At 36.0% G+C, this 20,650-nt stretch overlaps 1 protein-coding gene across 1 annotated transcript; it reads left to right on the top strand.

Annotated features, from left to right (window-relative positions):
• The first annotated feature begins 1,877 nt into the window (after positions 1-1,877).
• LOC125225807 (vegetative cell wall protein gp1) lies at positions 1,878-20,142 on the top strand. The gene is made up of 3 exons (XM_048129661.1): positions 1,878-2,087; positions 18,004-18,207; positions 18,330-20,142. Exons 1-3 carry the CDS (start codon positions 2,061-2,063, stop codon positions 18,942-18,944), a joined length of 846 nt encoding a protein of 281 aa, XP_047985618.1. The 5' UTR covers positions 1,878-2,060; the 3' UTR covers positions 18,945-20,142.
• Positions 20,143-20,650: the final 508 nt, after the last annotated feature.

The following is a 20,650-nucleotide window of genomic DNA, read 5'->3' as shown; positions in this document are numbered from 1 at the left end:
TTGCGTGTTCTAATTTTTTTATTTTTTATAAGAAAAAATGATATATTTCTTTATTTTAAAATCATAATATCACGTCAATACACATTTGGAAAAAAATAAATTTGTAGGCATTCATCAGTGTAGTTATGATAGTATTTAATTAAAAAATCGAGGTAGGTACGATTCTTAGTACGAAGTATAATATAAATCCTAGAATAATATTGCTGAAACTTAAATACTTTCATGTATCTACTCAACCTACCCCGTTTAGTTGAGTTTTTGTATATGAAAGTATTTATTGAATTACCTGACTGCAGCTCAACAGACACCTCTGAAGAATCAGTTGTCGCTCATTGAACAGCGTTAAAATATTTTGACCCAATTGGTTGTATATCAACCACAGTTCTGCTGTAACTACTTTTGATTTAATTGTGATTTTAAAAGTTAGGATAATTTTGAGTTGTATGACAATTTTAAATTTAAGTACGTTTAATACATAATATATATTATATTATATGTATATTTTCACGAGGACTACGTTGGCGACCGTACCCTTTCCTCTTCATTCATAATTACTTATTCATTGTTAGAACTTAATTGTATTCCCAACCTGTAAGATCACGAACACTTATTACTCATTACTAAATCAGCCCAAAGCGCAAGACGGTAAGGTTCGCAATAAGGCTAATTATAATTTGAAGCTTATCAGTTTAGTAGGACAAAGCACTGCCGCTGGGCGTGCCGCTGCATTCGCCAGCAAGGACGTGCCGCCAGATCTAAAGATCTAGAAGCGACAACGAACTTTTTAACCCCCGACGCAAAAACGACGGGGTGTTATAAGTTTGACGTGTCTGTCTGTGGGTGTGTCTGTCTGTATGTCTGTCTGTTTGTCTGTCTGATGGCGTTACACCTTTGGGGGACGCTCGGCTAAATGGCGCTAATATTAATATTTGACATTTTAACATATATCCAGATGGGTAATTCCATGTAACAGAGTAATGTAAGTGATTTGCATGTTTTTTTATTCATGGTGCTAATTTAAATATCAATATATCTAAGGATTAAAAGTAGGCTTATCTAGAGATAAATTAAGACTTCAATTTGCATCATAAATAAAAAAACATGCAATGAAGTGGTCACTTACATTACAGTTACGTGGAATTGCCCAGATAAGAATATGGGCCAAATTTCCAAAACTGAGGTTCAAAAGTTTTAAACCTGTGTCGAGAGATGGCAGTCTATGCACTGTGATTACTTACACATTTTACTTTGACAGTAACTCTCTATAATACTCGATCCTCTTTGTACTTACACAGTACACTTGCTTGGCTCGTGGAAAACGCTACCACCCAACTCGACATAACACTGTTAAAAAAAAACAGTTCCCAAGCTCTACACAGCGATGCGGGTATTAGCTATATCTGGTTGAGATTACCGCGCATGGGTATGAAATTTAAACTTTTATGTCAATGTTTGGAACGTATTGTATTTATTTAATGTAATTTCAAACAAATTTCAACTTTGGCATACAACTTTAAAGACATCATATCAATCAATAAGCAAGTAATATGAGAATATTCTAAACTTCTACGTCCTACTTAAGTAAACCATCAATCAAACAATCAGTAAACCTGAAAGTGTAGCGTGGAAAAATGTTTCAGGATGTACAAAATATTGACTCCTGGGCTCCAACCAATTTTCTTTTAAAGGAAAAAACTTAAGCTGGTCGATGTATGACGTATCTAAACGTTTTTATTTTAAATACGTGCATAATAAATTAATAATTGATATTTAAACTTTTAAATAAGTAATGTTACCACATGTATTGTGTGGGTCATAAGTTTATGTGATGGTGAAGCATTTTACAATACTCGTATAACAAAACCCTAGTACACGAGTCATGTAATGTGCAAGTTGACAGCAAACTGCAAATCGTAAACATATCTCTTACTATCGCCGTGTATGCACCTCACCGTGCTTCGATAAGTCCAAGGCTCTTCCAGCGTGCAGCGGCGCGCGACCCGCGGCTGCGCGGGCGCACCGGCCGCCATTCGACAACCACTCGCCGACTCGCGCGCAACATGACGCGGCTCTCCCTGCTTTTGCACGTGAGTGACAAGCTTTATTATTCACTTAAACTTTTGTTTTACAGTTTGGTCATGAATGTTATGATTTTTAAGATGAAAGCCTTTTGTACCTGTACCTAGATAATATAAAAAATATCCCTCAGAATTAATTTAGAAAAAAATTAAATGTCAACACAAAAAGTCTATAACAATTACTTTTTAAGTGAAAACACATCCGAATGATTATTTTTTGAAAAAAATAACAGTTATTTTTTTTTACCTTAGCTCATAATTATAAGTACATGTGGCATGTTTTCCTTATTTTTGACCTCAGAAACACGGGGTCTTACCTTATCAGTATCAAGCATTAGGATTTGAGAAATTTTCATTTAAAAAAATAAATGGACGGTCTTTTTTAGCAACATCCATTTTATACGGTGTCTCATCAAATAACACGAAAACTGTTCATACCCGATATCACTTAAAGTACAAAAGATACAACGTTTTCTTGCTGTGAGCAGCCGAGTTATGGAATTCATACTATTTAGAATATTTATCATTATTACTTACTTTACCTCCATCAGTAACTTATACCTACATTATAATAAATGATTAGGTAACCTCACGGTAACCTATATTAGTTAAAATAAGAATAACTTTTATTTGCCTTTTGGCCTTAGATTTAGTAGGTATGCTTGTATTCACAGTAATTAATTTGGCTCATAATTTATTTTTTTGGTACAACAAAAACAGATGAAGGGTAACATTATAAAATACTTAATCAAAGATATATAGATATTCATATTCATATTCATATATTCATATTCATTTATTCATAAAATTAACAATTTTACATGTCAAAGTTAAAGTTAAATTATCATAATTAGGTTGTACCCTAATTATGATAACTACACTATTACATTTTAAAAATAGAAAATACTCTCAAATAAATTCAATAATTAATTTAAAAAAAGAAATAGATGTTGAACAATAATTACAAAAAAAAAAATAATAATAGTATGTGATCGTATTGAACATTAAATTGCACTATTATTATAATATTCTGAGATGTCATAAAAAGCATTAATAGTCAGCCATTTCCTTAATTTACTATAGAATGTGGCTTCATTTTTAATATTTTTTATGTTGTCGGGTAGTTTATTATAGATACCTGGTCCCGCAATAAGAACCGTTTTATTCGATTTCGCGAGTCGACAACATGCTGAGTGTAAGATGTTTTGATGTTTTTGTGTGATACGTGAACTTTTAAATGTCTTTATTGGAAATAGTTCAATGTTACTTCTAATATATTTAATCATGTGATACAAGTATTGAGATGTCAGTGTCATTATATTGCTGTCAATGAACAGTTGCCTAGCCGGGGTCCCGTGTGGCACGTTGGATATAATTCGCACCGCACGTTTTTGCAAAATGAATACGCGCTGCCATTCAGCAGCCTATTTCAATAAAATACCTATTTGACCTAGGTCATGGTTGTTAGGAAGTGTGCCCGGAAAGTTGACCGCATAAATAAATATGCAAAAAGGTAAATCATATAAACTCTTATATGCTTTAGTAATAGTTATTTGTTTTACAAGGGGGCAAAGTTGTTGTTTAACCGCATGTGCCCATATTGATACCCGAGGAAGCGAAAGATTCCGATATTGAACCGCAGGCGTAGCGAGTGGTTCAAAAACTGGAATCTTGAGCGTTGCAAGGGTTTCAAGGCAAGAAGGTTAAACAAACTTTGCCACCGAGTAAAACACAATATTTTTCACCACACCAACACGAACAAAATACTGACTATAAATCATCAAACTAAATCAAATCCATCAATTTATTCAATATTTATGATTCAAAATCATCATTTATAGGCAGCTTAAGACATCAAGTTAAAATTTGTATGAAACTACTTTAAACTCTTGTGGATAAAATGCAATTTTGCTATCTGTTTTCGAATAGCAAAGTACCAGTTGCTTTACCAGCTGGGGTGATGAAAAAATAATGAATGTTGTGCTGTCGTCACATGAGCGTAGTTTTGCTGCATTACTTTTCTGTACATAGGTAGATATACAAAATTGATTTTATATACGAAACAGTCGAGCTATACCTAACTACAATTTACTTTGACTGTAAGGTGAATTTATAGAGTTGAATTAGTATCTGTAGAGTAAGCGCCTAAAGTTGAAAGCTTAGCTTGCCATACCCTACCGGGGTGCCATGCGACCTCCTTCGTATTGTAACATCTTTAATGTAAGTAATACCATGGTTTGCAATAAATGATATTGATTGATTGATTACATGTAAACTGATAACAGTGATAACTTGTCTCGTCTGGGTAATATCTTACATGGAAATGTTTTTACGGTTTTCCTTTGTTTCAACACTTTTTTTCTTACTTTTTTACTACTTCTTGACTTTAAAAAAATCATTACTCAAAGCAGACTGTTATTATAGAAAAAACTGTAGATGTTTCTAGGTATAAGTACTACTGCAAAATATATGTAAATAATTGTTACACTCAAGAAGCCCAGCAAACAGGCATACATGCCCACACAGTTATACTAACTTCTTGACATAAACGGATGGTGCATGTTTTCAACGTCAACAACAAGCACCTAGGCAAATAGGTAAACTCTCGGAATATGCCATTAAAAATACACATGCTATATGATCTGATCTGGGGCCCGTTTCTCGAAAGGTACAAGCCTTGTATTAAAACTATTAAAAGTGCGCGGTTCAAGCCTTGTATTACAACTATTACAAGCGCGCGAACTGTCAAATCGTATGGGTTGTCATGGAAATTGTAATAAACGGGCCCGGTTCTAGTACTTGTCATCTTATTTATTTATTTAAACTTTATTGCACAAATTTACAAAAAAAGAGTACAAATGGCGGACTTAACGCCTTGAGGCATTCTCTACTAGTCAACCATTGGGCTAAACAGAAAGCTTAGTTTGGTGCAGGATTTTAAAAATTAAATAAGAAAACACAAGTCAGTATTCATACTTATCGCAATAAACCTACTTATACATATACATATAATAAATACATATTCCGAATAAAATAAAATATATATTAAACATAAATATATATTATACATACATATATATATAATGATTTCGTACCTAGTGTGAGACATAATACAAATACTTAGTCACGAATGTTTTCAAATAGATGCTTAAGCAACTTGGTTTTAAACGTAAGTTTGCATCTTGTCAACTATTAAGCCAGTCAAACACTGGAGTAGGGTGTTTTTGGGGTTCTGGCTCACTGCTTATTTGCGGTTGGTTTTTACAATTGAGCTAGACCAATGTATGGAGAATGTGGCAATATCATCAATTCATTTTACCAATCGCACAAAAACGCAAATATTGGTTTTCATTTTTCCGTTGCTTGTGTTTAGTAAAAAGTAAAAACCAGGCAAACAGGCAGTGAGCCAGAACCCCCAATAATACCCTACTCACTGGGACATGTACTATATTTTTGTCACTACACATATCTGTTAAAAAAAAAACGAAATAAATTATACATATGAAAGAAAAAGTGACCAAGGCATTTAGTGCCTGAGGCTGAACACATATCTGCTTTATAGCCCCGAAACCAAAGAAGATCGAGTATATAGAGAACTAGCTTTTTCCCGCGGCTTCGCTCGCGGTAGAAAGAGACAAAAAGTAGCCTATGTCACTCTCCATCTCTTCAACTATCTCCAATGTCTTAATACTTTAATATATAACATAATAAAACATTAGGGACATAAAATTATCTTACAATAAAAAAACTAACTATTAAATCTAAAATTAAACTTAAAATAAAATAAAATAAAAATTAAATTAAACTAAATAAAACTAAAATTAAACTAAAGTAAATCTAAAAACGGCCCCTGTGGCATAGTACTGAAGACGCTGGCAGCATTTCCTCGCTGGATTGGCAAGCTAGTACGCTGAGCGAGGAAGCTGCCAGCTCTTCGGTCGCCGGTGGCGTCTCTTAGTCTCTTCGATAAGTCCTTGAAGAGACTCAGAGCGCCAGGGCCCCACGGACCAAGGGTCTCGACGCGGAATGGAATAAAAATATATTCGGCGCCGAGACCGCTGTATTTTCCTACCTTTATTTTCTCGGCCGCCTCTGCTGCTGCCGCTGCCCTCACAGAGGTTCGGTGGAGATGAGACGGGGCCAGTGTGTCAACGCAAGTTGCGTCCCAAACCAGCACCCGTCCCATATTCCACGGAACCAACGACATCCCATCCGGTCTCTTACCGTCCGTCCTAGATATGCCGGTCGGCTCTAAAAGGGCCGGCACATTGACTGACGCAAGAGACCGACGGATCACGTCGTCACTATCTCCAATTAAAAAATCATATCAATTCGTCGCTCCGTTTTGCCGTGAAAGACGGACAAACAAACAGATACACACACTTTCCCAATTATAATATTATAGTATGGATTATACTGTCAATGTAGAATGTGTAGTCACAGTGTGTAGACCGCCATCACCTGGCACAGGATTATAACTTTGGAATTTGATAGATACATAGACAGATGGATAGATAGAAGCTTTATTTGAATTTCAATCTGACCCATAGGTATTCATAACTTGATATATGTGAAAATTATCAAATATTAAAGCGCCATCTAGCCGAGAATCAACCACAGGTGCCACCATCCCCACGACCATACATTTTCTTGACGATTCCGAGTACTATCAGCTGCAAAAGTGCATGGCGAATTTACCAATGAATACATTCATAATTTCTCCATGCACTTTTGCAGCCGATGGTACCTACGTGTTTTTTCTTAGACTGCAGTATCTGTCTATACTATACGAAGTTATATATGTCTTTGACCGAAACAAAATGGACATAATTACTTTTATATTACATGTTGTTTTATTCGCATTAAGAGAAAACATTTCGTAGTGACCCAGTGGAGCTTTTGCCTGGTCGATTTCCCATTGAAGATATACATACCACACTAATACGTAAAATAAATCGGTGCTGATGTCAGCACATCTAAATTCAATATATTTCTTACAAGTTTATCACATAAAATCAGCAAGTTTCCCTATTTTTATTTTAAGCAAAATATTTTCATCGAGGGCAAGGAATAGTTGATTCACCCATATATGACCGAAACAAAATGGACATAATAAAGTGATAAAACATTCTTTCCGCTTCTGTTTTTCTTCACTACTATGTCTGATGGGTTTTTATGCTCTATTGTCTGCACTAACGTGTAATCTTACCTCGGTGTCGATAAGTGGCTACTTAGTTTAAGTAGAATTTACACGCTTGTTCACGCAAACCAACGTAATAAAATTATCGTTATAGCTAAAATTATACATGAATGTGTATTTAAATATAAATGATTAACATTATACGAAAATAGGCACAAGGACTTGCACTTAAGTTTTGCACTTATGTCAAGCTCTCTCCACAAAGTTGATACGTACATGGGCTAATTATTATTATGTATTTACTTGCTTGTGTTATTCAATAAAGAAACAACTTAAACAAACTTAAATCTTAGACAAATGAAGATTCTTTTACTTGTAATAGGCACAAAAATATTCGACTACGAATTAAAAGAAGTCGGTTAAAAAAACCCCAAGCAAGCCCCCTATTCTAATGAATAAGGAGCTTCGTGATTTAGATGCGCTCAATAGTCTACGTCTGCGCAGCCTGTGCAAGCGCAGGGTCAGCGACCCCTAGCCTTAACAGAGAATGCACAATGATGCACAGACCTCGTTGTAAATGTTACACCATTTATCTTTCTTATACCCGCAGGTTTCATTGGAATTTAAATGGAAACCTTTAAATTTTCTTAATACTTTATTGCCCATATATGCAAAAAAAGTGGCTTCAACCTTGTTTTATGACATCTTTAGTCGTCAGATGCGCTATGCAACACCTTAAGCGGAACGAGTTTAAGAAAACTCAAAGAATACTGACTCAGATTTCATTGGAAGACGATGAAATGGAAACTTTTAAATTTTTCTCAATATTTTATTGGCTATTTATGCAAAATTATGTTAACCTTGTCTTATGACATCTTTGCATCAAGATGCGTAATGCGACACCTTAAGAGGACATCGGCCGTCGATTGACACACTGATAGGAACCATTATTTTCTAATAAACCAATTAACTATAATGACTATAGTTCTCCTATACATTCCCCCACTTATGATTTTCATCACAATACCTAGTCTTATTTTGCTTATCGTCCGCGCACAGAACATTTAGAAATTTTACCTTAGACATTCAAATTGAATTCGGGACGCTAAATACTTAAATGCGTTGGCTTCTCTATCTATGGTATGTATGGAGATTATGAAGTCTGTGCGTTCGCGTCTATTATTAAACGGCAGTAACGGCAATAACGCGAGTGATAAAACTATATGACAATTGTAGGAGAACAATAGTAATATACTGATATAAAATAAACCAATTGATTTATCAGAAAACACAATTTTCCCAATGAAAGCGCTACTGGGCGGACGGCGGGCCTCTTAAGGCTGCTTTAAAAAAAAAACGTCAAAATAATGTAAAATTGATAGTTTTAGTCGGTAAAATACTACACTTTCCGTTATCCAATAGATTTATTTAATTCAAATTTCAGTTAGAGCATCTTATTGTTTTGATTTTTATAAGACTGGATTTTTGAAAACCAAGTCACTAAATTAATTATGATTTTTTCTCTAATGCACGTTTAGAAAAACTCACGTATAGAGCTGAATTAGTCGATCTTATTTGTAAAATTTGGACAATTTTGATTACTAAAACAGGTAAATTTATAATTCGTATACCCTGTACTACAAACTTCTCAGACTACATTTTGATTATAAGGTTTTAAAAAAGCGTAAACTAAGACGAATTCAATTTTTTTCAGAAATTACTTATAATTAAGTGACAATTTCTTTGAAAATCTACATCACATCGAAAAAATTTTTGTACTTAATTAATCTGCAACGTTTACTTAAAATTAAAAAATTAATCTTAAAATTAAACTTAATTAATCTGCACTTTTGGACATTTTCTCATATTTTGTTAGACCAAGTAGAAAAACTCCTATAATGTGATATATATTTGTAAACTACTTGCAAAGCCCTTTAATTTGATACCACACACGGTATGATCAAGCGCTCGGTTGCGATTTCACTGTTTTTCACACGAACGCCCTCTTAAGAGGAATGAGTTTTGATGTGGAGAAGCTGCGTGATTTGAGTTGCGTAAATAATATTTTAAGGCAAGTCAATCAACAAACCTTCTATGGTCGAACCTTTCATACTATGTTGTGGGTTTGGTTTAAAAGCAATCAGTCGCCAGTGATCGAATAGTTTCAACGTTATGTAATATTAATACTGAGAAGAGAAGATTCCTACTTTATTTTTGAAATAATTGACCATGAATTGATTATACTTTAAAGGGTCAAAATGAATCTAAATTTAGAAAATACTAAGATACTTAAAGTGGTGCACTTTCTAAAAAAAGGTGGTATTTTATTGTCATTTTACACTGTTAAGTACATATGTATATTTAACACATAATAATGTATGTGCACCTGTGAATGTAGGTATCAACTATCGAAAATTCATTTTTACAAGAATTTTGTTTCAATACAAAAATCAATCAAATAAACCTTCTTTTGCCGTGATATCCATGCATCGTGCTTAATGTGCAAACATTTCTCGTTCCTATTTTATACTTGTTACGTACCTAGGGTTGCAAAAAAACGGTTTTTTTTTCTGGCTTGAAAAAAAAACATGAAAAAAAACCGTGAAAAAAAACAGTTTTTTTTCTGGAGTATGTTTTTTTTCTAAAGTACGAAATCTCAAAATTTGAAAGTAGTTAATACTTTTATACGGTTTTTTAGACTTAATGTTAACTATTAAACGAATTTAATGAAATAACTTTAATTTCTGGTCTTATAAAAGTAACATTTACGAAATATGTAGTTGGTAGTTATCACTATTTACTGTTGGCAACACCACCGCCTCCACGCTGCACGCCGCATCGGGGATTCCCCAATAAACGTTTGTATACTGAATGTTAATTGAATTAAAATTTACGTTATTGTTATTGAAACACGTTACAACTCACGAAGAACCGTTATTGTCGTATTATTTGTTCATCTGAAAAAAAACCATATTTAGAAAAAAAACCATGATGTTCGGTTTTTTTTCATGTTTTTTTTTTCACAATTCTGAAAAAAAAACATTTGGTTTTTTTTCTATTTACAACCCTATACGTACCTAACTATTATCACCCTACTTTACGTAGCAGTCTGTAATGTACACCTACCCAGAGTCCATCGAACTACGGACAGACCGATAAGACCTTGGCATTTCAATTAGTCATGGAGTAGGAGACGTTTGTACACAATAATGGAATAGCACTATTTATAAAGCAAAACAAATTGTGTAGATCGAGGAGCGTAACAACAGGGCTATAGATTCTGTACGGATATCACAGAATAGGTATTAGGTACACGATCCTTCTCTTTCCGGACAGACTCTAAATATCTACTGCGAACTGCGAGAATCGAAATATCTACGTCCATTACAGGGATCTTTCTCTGTCACTCTTATTGTTAAACCTTCATTCGAGTAAGTAAATGCGAAAATTCCGATATTCCAGCTTTAATGAAATCTCTATTCCATTACCTATGTCATCCTTTCATCTTACCCTGAAATGTTTTGGAATCAACGCTGAGTACGATCCGTTCCTCATAACTAATTTTCAAAATTTTGAATTTTCTTACATCATCTTCATGGGTAACAGAAAAATAAGTCCTTATTCTCAGGTTATCAGAATAGTACCTATTGTAAATAATACTCATAATAGCATTCATTCAAATCTGGGGGTCAAACAGAACTAGATCTATTGTTTTTCCCCAAAATCGTGCCAAAGTCGTGTAAACGCTGTCATTGTCAAATCAGTCAAAACAATAGACCAATTAATCACCCGCAAAGTCAACGCCTTAGCTTCAAGTTCATCAACATGTGGGTTAATGTGTCTCAAATTGTTAGGACAGAGATATTATCTCCAGACAATGTTCTTTACCGCACCCACGACCGCTGGTTTCACATGCCGCGTTGCGAAACTCAAACTAGACACATAATGTGGCCAATGTGACCATTCATCACTACAGTAATTAAATACATCGATCCAGTAGGTACGTTATAGCATTTGAGTGGTCGATTGTTTTAAATAAAACTGTTAAAAAGATGGGTATGATACTAAAGTTGATTCGGTTTGTGAAAAAGCACAATGTGCTGGTATATCGCTCAGTCGCTCACTCCATCTTATTTTTGTCTGTACCTATTATGAACGTAACCTATTGAAAAGTATGGCACCTGTTGAAAATTTTAAGAATTGCCTTTAATAATAAAGCGACCTGTAAATAATGAGCAAATGGGTTAAAATTTGATACATAAACTACTAATTCATAATAGAACAAAGGGAACCATGTGGAGAAAGGATTAGTCATATTTATTTTTCTTCCATACAAATGTGGACCACCCTAATAGATACTCGTACCAATGTGCGTTACTATCAATTAAATACCTACTCGTATTGCTATTGACATTTTAAACTTAGCGATGTTTGATTGCATGTATATACTTACCTAATATAAGTATCTTAAAATTACCCCGTTTGGGTATAAATCTTATACATTTTATGACTAAAAGTCCTATTATATGTATCTCAATACGTCCTTTATGAGACAATATTTACATAAATGGTATCCAATTTCATTTGATACTTATTACCAACGTAGCTTTGACGTTAGTCGTTACTTGCCATGACAATATTTTAATCCTTTGACTCATACGCCTATACTAGGCTACGAGAGAAACCTTAGATTATCTGCAACTGTGGGTGGACCATTAATCTAGACTAATTATTTCGAAACCAAAATTTGAAGTATGTTGGCGTGGCTTAATATTATCTACACACGTTTATGCACGCAGGTAACTTAACGCAGAAATATAATCAGTTTACAGGGTGGCTAGCCGAATGGCACAATCGCTCACGAAACGCTCACGAAACGAAGCGCTAGTAGATATCTATCTCTATCGCGCTTGCGTATTGGCGCGACAGAGCCAGCGGCGTATCGCTTTCGTTTGGCGTCGGAGAAATGCCATTCGGCTACGGGGCCTGACATTAATTAATGTGGTACTTAAAGTTGGCATAGTACCTTAGCCTTTACTTAGTTGCGTGAATATTTGTACGCTTGACGACAGATGGTCAATATTTGACGCTCTGTGACCACATGATCCCATTGTTTAGAAATCTCATTGAATATATGACTTGCGAAAGGCATCAAGATATAATAATTATATTACTTTTTGAGGTTTAGAGTTGCTAAGCCCGAGTAAACGTAGCGTTATACCAAAGACATATTGTAACTCCGTAGTCCGTATAGACGGATAAGGTCTACGAAAAAAACGTACCTCAAAGGCATAGAGAAAAAGGTACGGTGGCCTAGATGGCGTTACACCTTTGGGAACGCTCGGCTAGATGGCTCTCATAATATTTGACATTTTAACATATATCAAATTAAGAATATGGGCCAAATTGACAAAACTGAGGTTCAAAAGTTTTAAGCTTGTGTCGAGAGATGGGTGTCTATGCACTGTGATTACACATTTTACTTTGGCAGTAACTCTCTATAATACTCGATCCTCTTTGGTTATACTAAGCTAGGTTGACAGCAAATTTTGGCAACCCCGCTGGCGCAAGACTTATTTTATTTGGACCATATTAGGACATTGGCACAGACGAAGCGTTTAATATCGATGTCAATTTCATTATGATCGACTCCGTGCCCTTTAATTGTACATTTGGTATCGGTGACCGAATGAGTCTCAGGTCGTGTCCGGCTGCGATCCGGAAGTCGGCACAATGCCGTGCCTTGGCCGCACCCTCAAGGTCTAAGAAATGGAACGCAGCACAAAAAATACTCAGTGTATCATTCATACGATGACGGGGTTCAGTATAATTATAAAAGCTGGGCAATAATGTGACCAGGGTACGTAGCCGAATGGCACAAACGCTCACGAAACGAAACGCTCGTAGATATCTATCTCTATCGCTCTTGCGTATTGACGCGACAGAGCCAGACTACCTTACGCGGCGTTTCGTTTTCGTTTCGCATCGGAGAAATGCCATTCGGCTACGGCACCAGACTTTTTTTGTCGATTAAGAAACCTAACTAATTACGGCGGGCACTTTTTAGGGTTCCGTAGTCTACTAGGAACCCTTATAGTTTCGCCATGTCTGTCTGTCCGTCCGTCCGTCCGTCCGTCCGTCCGCGGATAATCTCAGTAACCGTTAGCACTAGACAGCTGAAATTGGGTACCAATATGTATATCAATCACGCCAACAAAGTGCAAAAATAAAAAATGGAAAAAAATGTTTCATGTAAAAATGTTTCCCCCTACATGTAAAGTGGGGGCTGAATTTTTTTTTTATTCCAACCCCAACGTGTGATATATTGTTGGATAGGTATTTAAAAATGAATAAGGGTTTACTAAGATCGTTTTTTTAATAATATTAATATTTTCGGAAATAATCGCTCCTAAAGGAAAAAAAGTGCGTCCCCCCCCTCTAACTTTTGAACCATATGTTTAAAAAATATGAAAAAAATTACAAAAGTAGAACTTTATACAGACTTTCTAGGAAAATTGTTTTGAACTTGATAGGTTCAATAGTTTTTGAGAAAAATACGGAAAACTACGGAACCCTACACTGAGCGTGGCCCGACACGCTCTTGGCCGGTTTTTTAATGATCCCTTTTGCGGTTTTTAAAACGGTGGCTACAATAAATTTGTTCTTTTGTCCCAGCAATCTAATGTCCTAGCAACGGGATTAGCCGTTGGATATGCCCCAAAAATATTTTTGCTTAAAAAAATTGCACTTTGTCTACGTATTTTCGTTTCCTTGTATTCGAAATGAAATACTTTTCATCCGTACTCGGAACTTGAGGGACTCTCATCTCATCGTTTCTTCCCTTAGTTTAACTATCTCAACTATGCCTGTAACATGAAGGTTCTTTATCATACCGATCTCCACACATTGGCAATAATAAGGTCATCCAATTAAGTGATTGAATTATAATCAAATTAGCTTCCTGACAACAAAAGCGTGCACGCTCTGAAAAACTAGTAATAATATTCACAATAGAAAAAACCAGGGCAACAATGTTAGACTGCCATGTGTAGCAAATTAGCAATAACATTCACTTGTAGCAAGATTTTTTTTGAAAATGTGTATTGGCGTGATATCATGATTTTAAAATAAAGAAATATGTCATTTGTTCTTATAAAAAATAAAAACGCAAAAATATTCGGGTAAAATATGATTTTGGCCACTTCCAGGCCCATACATTTCAGGGGTACGCTTTTTTGTATGTCAGTCCAGTATAAAATCGCATGGGAGTCATACATATATTTGGCCAGGCTTTAAATATTTACTTGGAGAGGCAGAATCATTCAGAAGGCGGGTACATTCTCAGCATTCCTCTTCAACGAGCCCTTGAGTCTGATATCAAAAAATTCCTTGATTGATTCGATAAGTTAAATAATCAAATGCATACCCACGTAGCCGACATGTATGGTATGGTAGGGTAGGTATGCAAAAATTGTATAAATATTTATTTACAGGTGTTGCTCCATATGCAACACGTAATATATAAATTATTTATAACAATGCTCGGCTTTACAAGCTTTTATTCAACTCCATCTGTTCTATCTGTCTGTCACTCTATCAGTACATATTATAAATATAAGAGCCAATATTTAGAGCCCTTTTGACAATTTAATGAGATTTAAGGAGTGCCTAATGTATTATATTAACATTGTTATTTTTTTTACTGGTTCGAATACTAGAACAAACTAATTAAGTACCTAGGTAAACAGTATTTAACCGTGATAAAAACTTTAATAGCTTTATAAGCTATTATATGAGCGTAGGTCTTAATCTAAGCACCTATTACGCTTAAACCAAATGGTGTTTTAAGACAAAACAAGGTTATAATTAATATACCTAACATGTGACCTACTAGGCGTGGTTCACGATACGACTTTTGGTATTTAATTAATATTTCATTTGTAACAATGAAATATTAATTAAATACCAAACGTCGTTAAAAAAGCGTTTTGTTTTTTTAAATTATAAATGGGCTTACTCTTGGCCACAGACTAGCCAAAGGCAAAGACGTGGCCTACGATAGAGTGAGCTCAGCTCGCGTTCTCCAACTTAAGATGTCTTAGATAAGTTTAAGGTTTAAGGTTCTGAAGCATAGGTTCCGCTAGCAGAATTTATGAAAATAATCTTTATACAAGGTGCTCGCGAGGAACCCAAATAACTTTAACAGCGTATTCTTGGTCACATTTTAAGACTAAAATGTCATATAAACTTTTCTAGATTTCGTCTAGTTTCAGAGTTATTGCCAATTAAAAAACACGGAGAAACTAAAAAGCAAAAAATAATAAACCTTTGAATTCAGATTTCTTATCGTATTGCAATAATCTAAACATCCAAATTATAAACAAATCAATTATTTTTGTAGTCGGTACCAGACCTGTTCGTCGCCTTGCTATTGCCTGTTTGCCCCACCCAACCATACACAGGCTGGTATCGACTCCAAAAATAATTGATTTGTTTATAATTTGGATGTTTAGATTATTGCAATACGATAAGAAATCTGAATTCAAAGGTTTATTACTTTTTGCTTTTTAGTTTCTCCGTGTTTTGTAACGCGCTTATTTTTGAAGGCGGTTTTATTTTTTGTTAAAAAGTTAATTTATTTGTTGATTTTTAGTGGTTCCTAGTGATATTATATGTATCAGTCCGAATATATGTACAGTAGTGAAAGAATTATCCTTTAACTCCTAACCATTGAGGAGTTGACCTTCCATCATCAGCTCAGCCACATAAAATTACTACTGTCAGGCGTAAATACTGGTGTACCTTTGAAAAATACACCAAAAACATTACATGTGCCTATAACATTTGAAGAGTTCCCTCGATTTCTCCAAGATCCCATCATCAGACCCTGACTTGGTGCCAATGGGACCATCTCGGGGTTATACCCGTTCGATCAAAAAAAAAATTTTGAAAATCGGTCCACGATTCTCGGAGATATCGAGTAACATACAAAAAAAAAAAAAATCAGTCGAATTGAGAACCTCCTCCTTTTTTGAAGTCGGTTAAAAAAACATTTCCGTATTGTTACTCAGTACAAAAGGTCTTCTTAAGGCTGCTTTCAAAAAAAACGTCAAAAGAATGTAAAATTGATAGTTTTAGTCGGTGAAATAGTCCGTTATCCAATAGATTTATTTAATTCAAGTTCCAGTTAGAGCATCTTATTATCTTGATTTTTATAAGACTGGATTTTTGAAAACTAACTCACTAAATTAATTATGATTTTTTCTCTAATGCACGTTTAGAAAAACGCACGTATAGAGCTGAATATACGCAAATAAACAATAATAGTTATGCCACAGTCGCTGGCAATCGGTAGTGATTTTGGCAGCCCCGCCGCCGGTGCAAATGTTATATAACGTCTCTTTTAAATTATGACGTTTACCTCTAAACCTTTAAGTCACGGGTTACCGTGACCATAACACGGCGGGTTCATTGCAAACTTAATTTGAATGGTGTGATTCTAAAGATACTGACATTCAAAGTTGCTGCACTGCCATTAAATGTGGGTATATTTTTTTATTAGGTAACTTCAAAATATAAACTCAAAATAATAAATTATTATTGTGACCGGGTTAAGATTTTCATCACCCCTTTTTCTCCCATACCTGTAGGTGCCGGAGAAGTCGCTTGTGGGATTTGGGTTCAATCGTATTTAGAGCGATGGGCTAGCAATTTGTAACTGCAATATAAAAAATTCGTTAATTTAACCCCTTAACCGTTAAAAGTGGCATTGAAATTTGAGCATTTTGTGCTTGACCCTACCTTTAGGGATTTTTTTTTTCTAATAACACTACAAACATGCTTACTGCTACAATTCAGGCGTTAGTCTAGTATAAATTACATATAAGAAATGCATGAATGCAGGTTATCTAGATTACAGTGGTACCTACTAATGCACGTGGCTCGTAGGTTGGTGTTATTCCTTGACGGGCAATATAATCGTTGACGCAGTGTTCAAGGCAAATCCTAATTGCTGTACGCATTTAATGAGATTCAATAAACTAGTTTCCATCATAACTAGGGGTAAATTATAGGCTAAAAGTATTTACCAGTGGCTAGAGACTAATACTGATCACGATATTCGTTTGAGAAAAACCCCGGGTTCGTAATACTACAGTTATTGATGTAATTGAAGATGATGATGAATTGATGATATGCCGCATAAACAACTAGCATAATACTAACATTTAAATGTTACACGCCCTGTCAAACAAATAAAATAATCTTTTGACAAGATTCTTGCCGCTGCCACAGATTCTTAATTAGTTACTTCGCTGCATTCATAGCAGAGCTAGAATAACATATTATTGCATGTGACTGTACAGGGGAAATAACTAACATAGAATTGTAAAACAAGGTACTTACTTAGTAGTAGTTGCAGTTAAGTAATATTACAATACGGCGAAAAGAAAAGAGCGTACTTTAAGATGGGCTTAAAAGTCGGTAACGCATTTCCAACTCTTCTGCCGGCCTAGCTGCAATGACAACCGTTGACGCTAGACGCCGATCGGAGCGCAGTCCAGCTCTCTTGCGCCAATTCGGTAGAACGATAGAGATAGCTAGTTACAATAACGAAATCATGGTAATCGTTTGCTACGTACCTGGTATTGCAGGTACCGTATTATGGCCGGCGGTAATAGCTTACCACCAGGGGACCCGTCTGCTCGATTGCCTTCTATGTATATCATAATAAAAACATGATTATCCCTAACACTAGAAATTAATAAATGCCCTATTACGTTTCAGATTGCGTTGCTGCTCGGAGCAGCATGCGCGGCGCCCGCGCCCGCGCCGGCGCCAGGCCGAGTGCCGAAGGTGTACAACGCGCTCATCACGTCCAACCAGAACCTGGAACCCAGCAAGGCCTACCCGGTATACCAGCCTGTGCTGCACGACCCTTTCGGTTTCCCATACTCGCCCTTCGTGTATGGGGACTATCCTATCAGTAATGTAGGTTTTCCAATCCATTATTTTTTATTATTATACATGACACAATTAAAACTAATACCGAACCAAGTATGCTATTTCGTAATTAACAGAAATCTAAAATAGGCCTATACATTTACTTTCAGGGTCTAATACCGGTTCCTCCGCCATCTCCCAAGGGACAACCGGCACCTGCTCCTCCCGCCCCATCACCAGAGTCACCGCCCACGCCTTCAGAAGCCCCGCCCGAGGACAAGTCCCCCTCCAGCGAAGTCCCGCCACCGGCGCCTGAACCGCAGCCCGAATCCGACACTAACAAACCCACAACAGCGTCACCGCTGCCTCCGAACACGGAGTCCCCCATACCGCTAAACGAATTCGGCTTACCATCCCAAGTTTTGCCACTGGGACGTATAAATCCAGCTTACAATGGATTCACACAAGTCGGCCCATTCACCTACCCCTACGCGTACTCTGGCTTCAGATTCTACGACCCGTATGATCCGTTTAGCTTCAATCCGTACGCGAATTTGCCACCTTTGTATAGACCTTTGGCCAATACGTTGGTGCCGCAAGGTCCTGCGCTGGTCCCCGCGAGGGCTGCACCTGTAGCACCCGCTCCTGCGCAAAGTGCAGACGCGCCTCCTTCAGAGCCGAGTGACCTGAATCTCCTCAATTACGCGTCGAAGGACCCCGCCATACCTAATGTACCTCCGCCTCCACTACCAAGCGGTGGACTAAAAACTGATAAGACAGAATAATTGGGAGATGCAGACTTGATGGACATAATGGATTTTTGATCCTAAATCAGTAACCTTCCTAGACGTAACAAAAATGTGAACAGTTGTACCCCACGCGTAGGAAAGCAGAATCGGATCAAACCATGCAACTCAACTTCAGACTTTGAATTGATTCCCTATTTGTAGAAATGTTAAATATACGTAGGTATACCTAGCAAAATAATTTGGTTAACTTGTATCGATGGTTCGACACCTTTGCAAACATTATTTGTCTTTTCAAAAGGACTTATTTCTAAGTCTATAAGTCAACAGAGGTTATTTTTATCTATGTCTTCCTAGACATATAACCCTTGTTGACTTATAGAAATAAGTCCTTTTGAAAAGACACTCCTCATTTAATATGAGTTCAAGTGTCATATTTCTAAATACTTAATAATAACAATGACAATGTCGGTGCTAAGTTAGCTTGATTCGGTTTTGCAAATAATTTGTATTCTGAGGCGCAAATTTTTTTGATTGTCATTCCAAAACATTCATACTATTTCAGTAAACAATAATTATTAGGAAAACACCTATACTCTGCAGAGTTTCGTTTAATTGATGGGTGTGATATTGAGATTAAGTATTATATTTAGGTTTAGGTATTTAGTTAAGTATAACTTTTGCAACACCGTGCCACACCCGCGCCTATATGCCTGGAAACCTGGGCCAGATTACCAATTCATCGTTTGTAGAAAACGAAACGAAATACTAATCTTGATTAAAGGGGACGACCGTCCCAAGACCACTTACGAAAAATCAAACGTAGGTTGGCGTATGATTAAAATACATCAACTTAAATAAAAATACTTTCATAGCGTCAATGTCTTGGAAGAGACATGAGGACTACGTTTTTAAAGAGAATCCATCGTACCGTATCTCTAGTATTAGAATATACCATCTTCTATTTTCGTTCGCCACACAGACTATTAGAATTGACATTTTCATTTCATTTACTACAAACGATGGTCAATATGATACAAGTATAATCCTTGTGATGATGATGACAGTAAAATCGATTTTTACTAAATATTGATGAGGCATGACAAAGTTCCTGGTGATATTTTTTGTGTTTATATAATTTTTAATGTTTGTACAAGTGTTATTGATATCAATATTTGTCATTTACATACAATTACCTATTATATATTATATTTAGAAAAATATAACGAATTGAAATCGTTAACACGGTTTTATTTATCTAACTTTTTTATACAACGTCGGTGCAAACACGTATAGGGTCCGCCTAATGGAAAGCGATCACCGTAACCCATATGGACGCCTGTAACTTAGGGGGTGTCACATGGGCGTTGCTTTAGACCCATTAGAAACTTGTACACTCCTTTTTTGAAGAACCCCATATTGTAGTTCATCGGGAATATCACGGCAGGGAGCTCATTCCACAGCCAGAGCGTCCGCGGGTGAAAATTCCTCTGAAACCGCACGGTGCGCGACCATTTAGGTACCTACCTACTCACAAATACGAGGTACGAGACTTTGATCGTAAGCCTCATTCATTGAAAAGAAAATACGTAAATAAGTAGGTCTAACATGTTCATTCTGCATGAAATAAAACTATGGAAACTGATTATATCGCATATAACGAAATATGTATGTTAAAATAATACCCTGCTTGCTAAGCCGCGGTCCTGGGTTCGAATACCGGTAAGGGAATTTATTTGTGTGAT

The sequence above is a fragment of the Leguminivora glycinivorella genome, chromosome 4 (assembly GCF_023078275.1).
Source record: "Leguminivora glycinivorella isolate SPB_JAAS2020 chromosome 4, LegGlyc_1.1, whole genome shotgun sequence".
Taxonomy (NCBI): Eukaryota; Metazoa; Arthropoda; class Insecta; order Lepidoptera; family Tortricidae; genus Leguminivora; species Leguminivora glycinivorella.
Note: the sequence above shows the minus strand (reverse complement) of the source record. Positions and strands in the feature narration are given on the sequence as shown.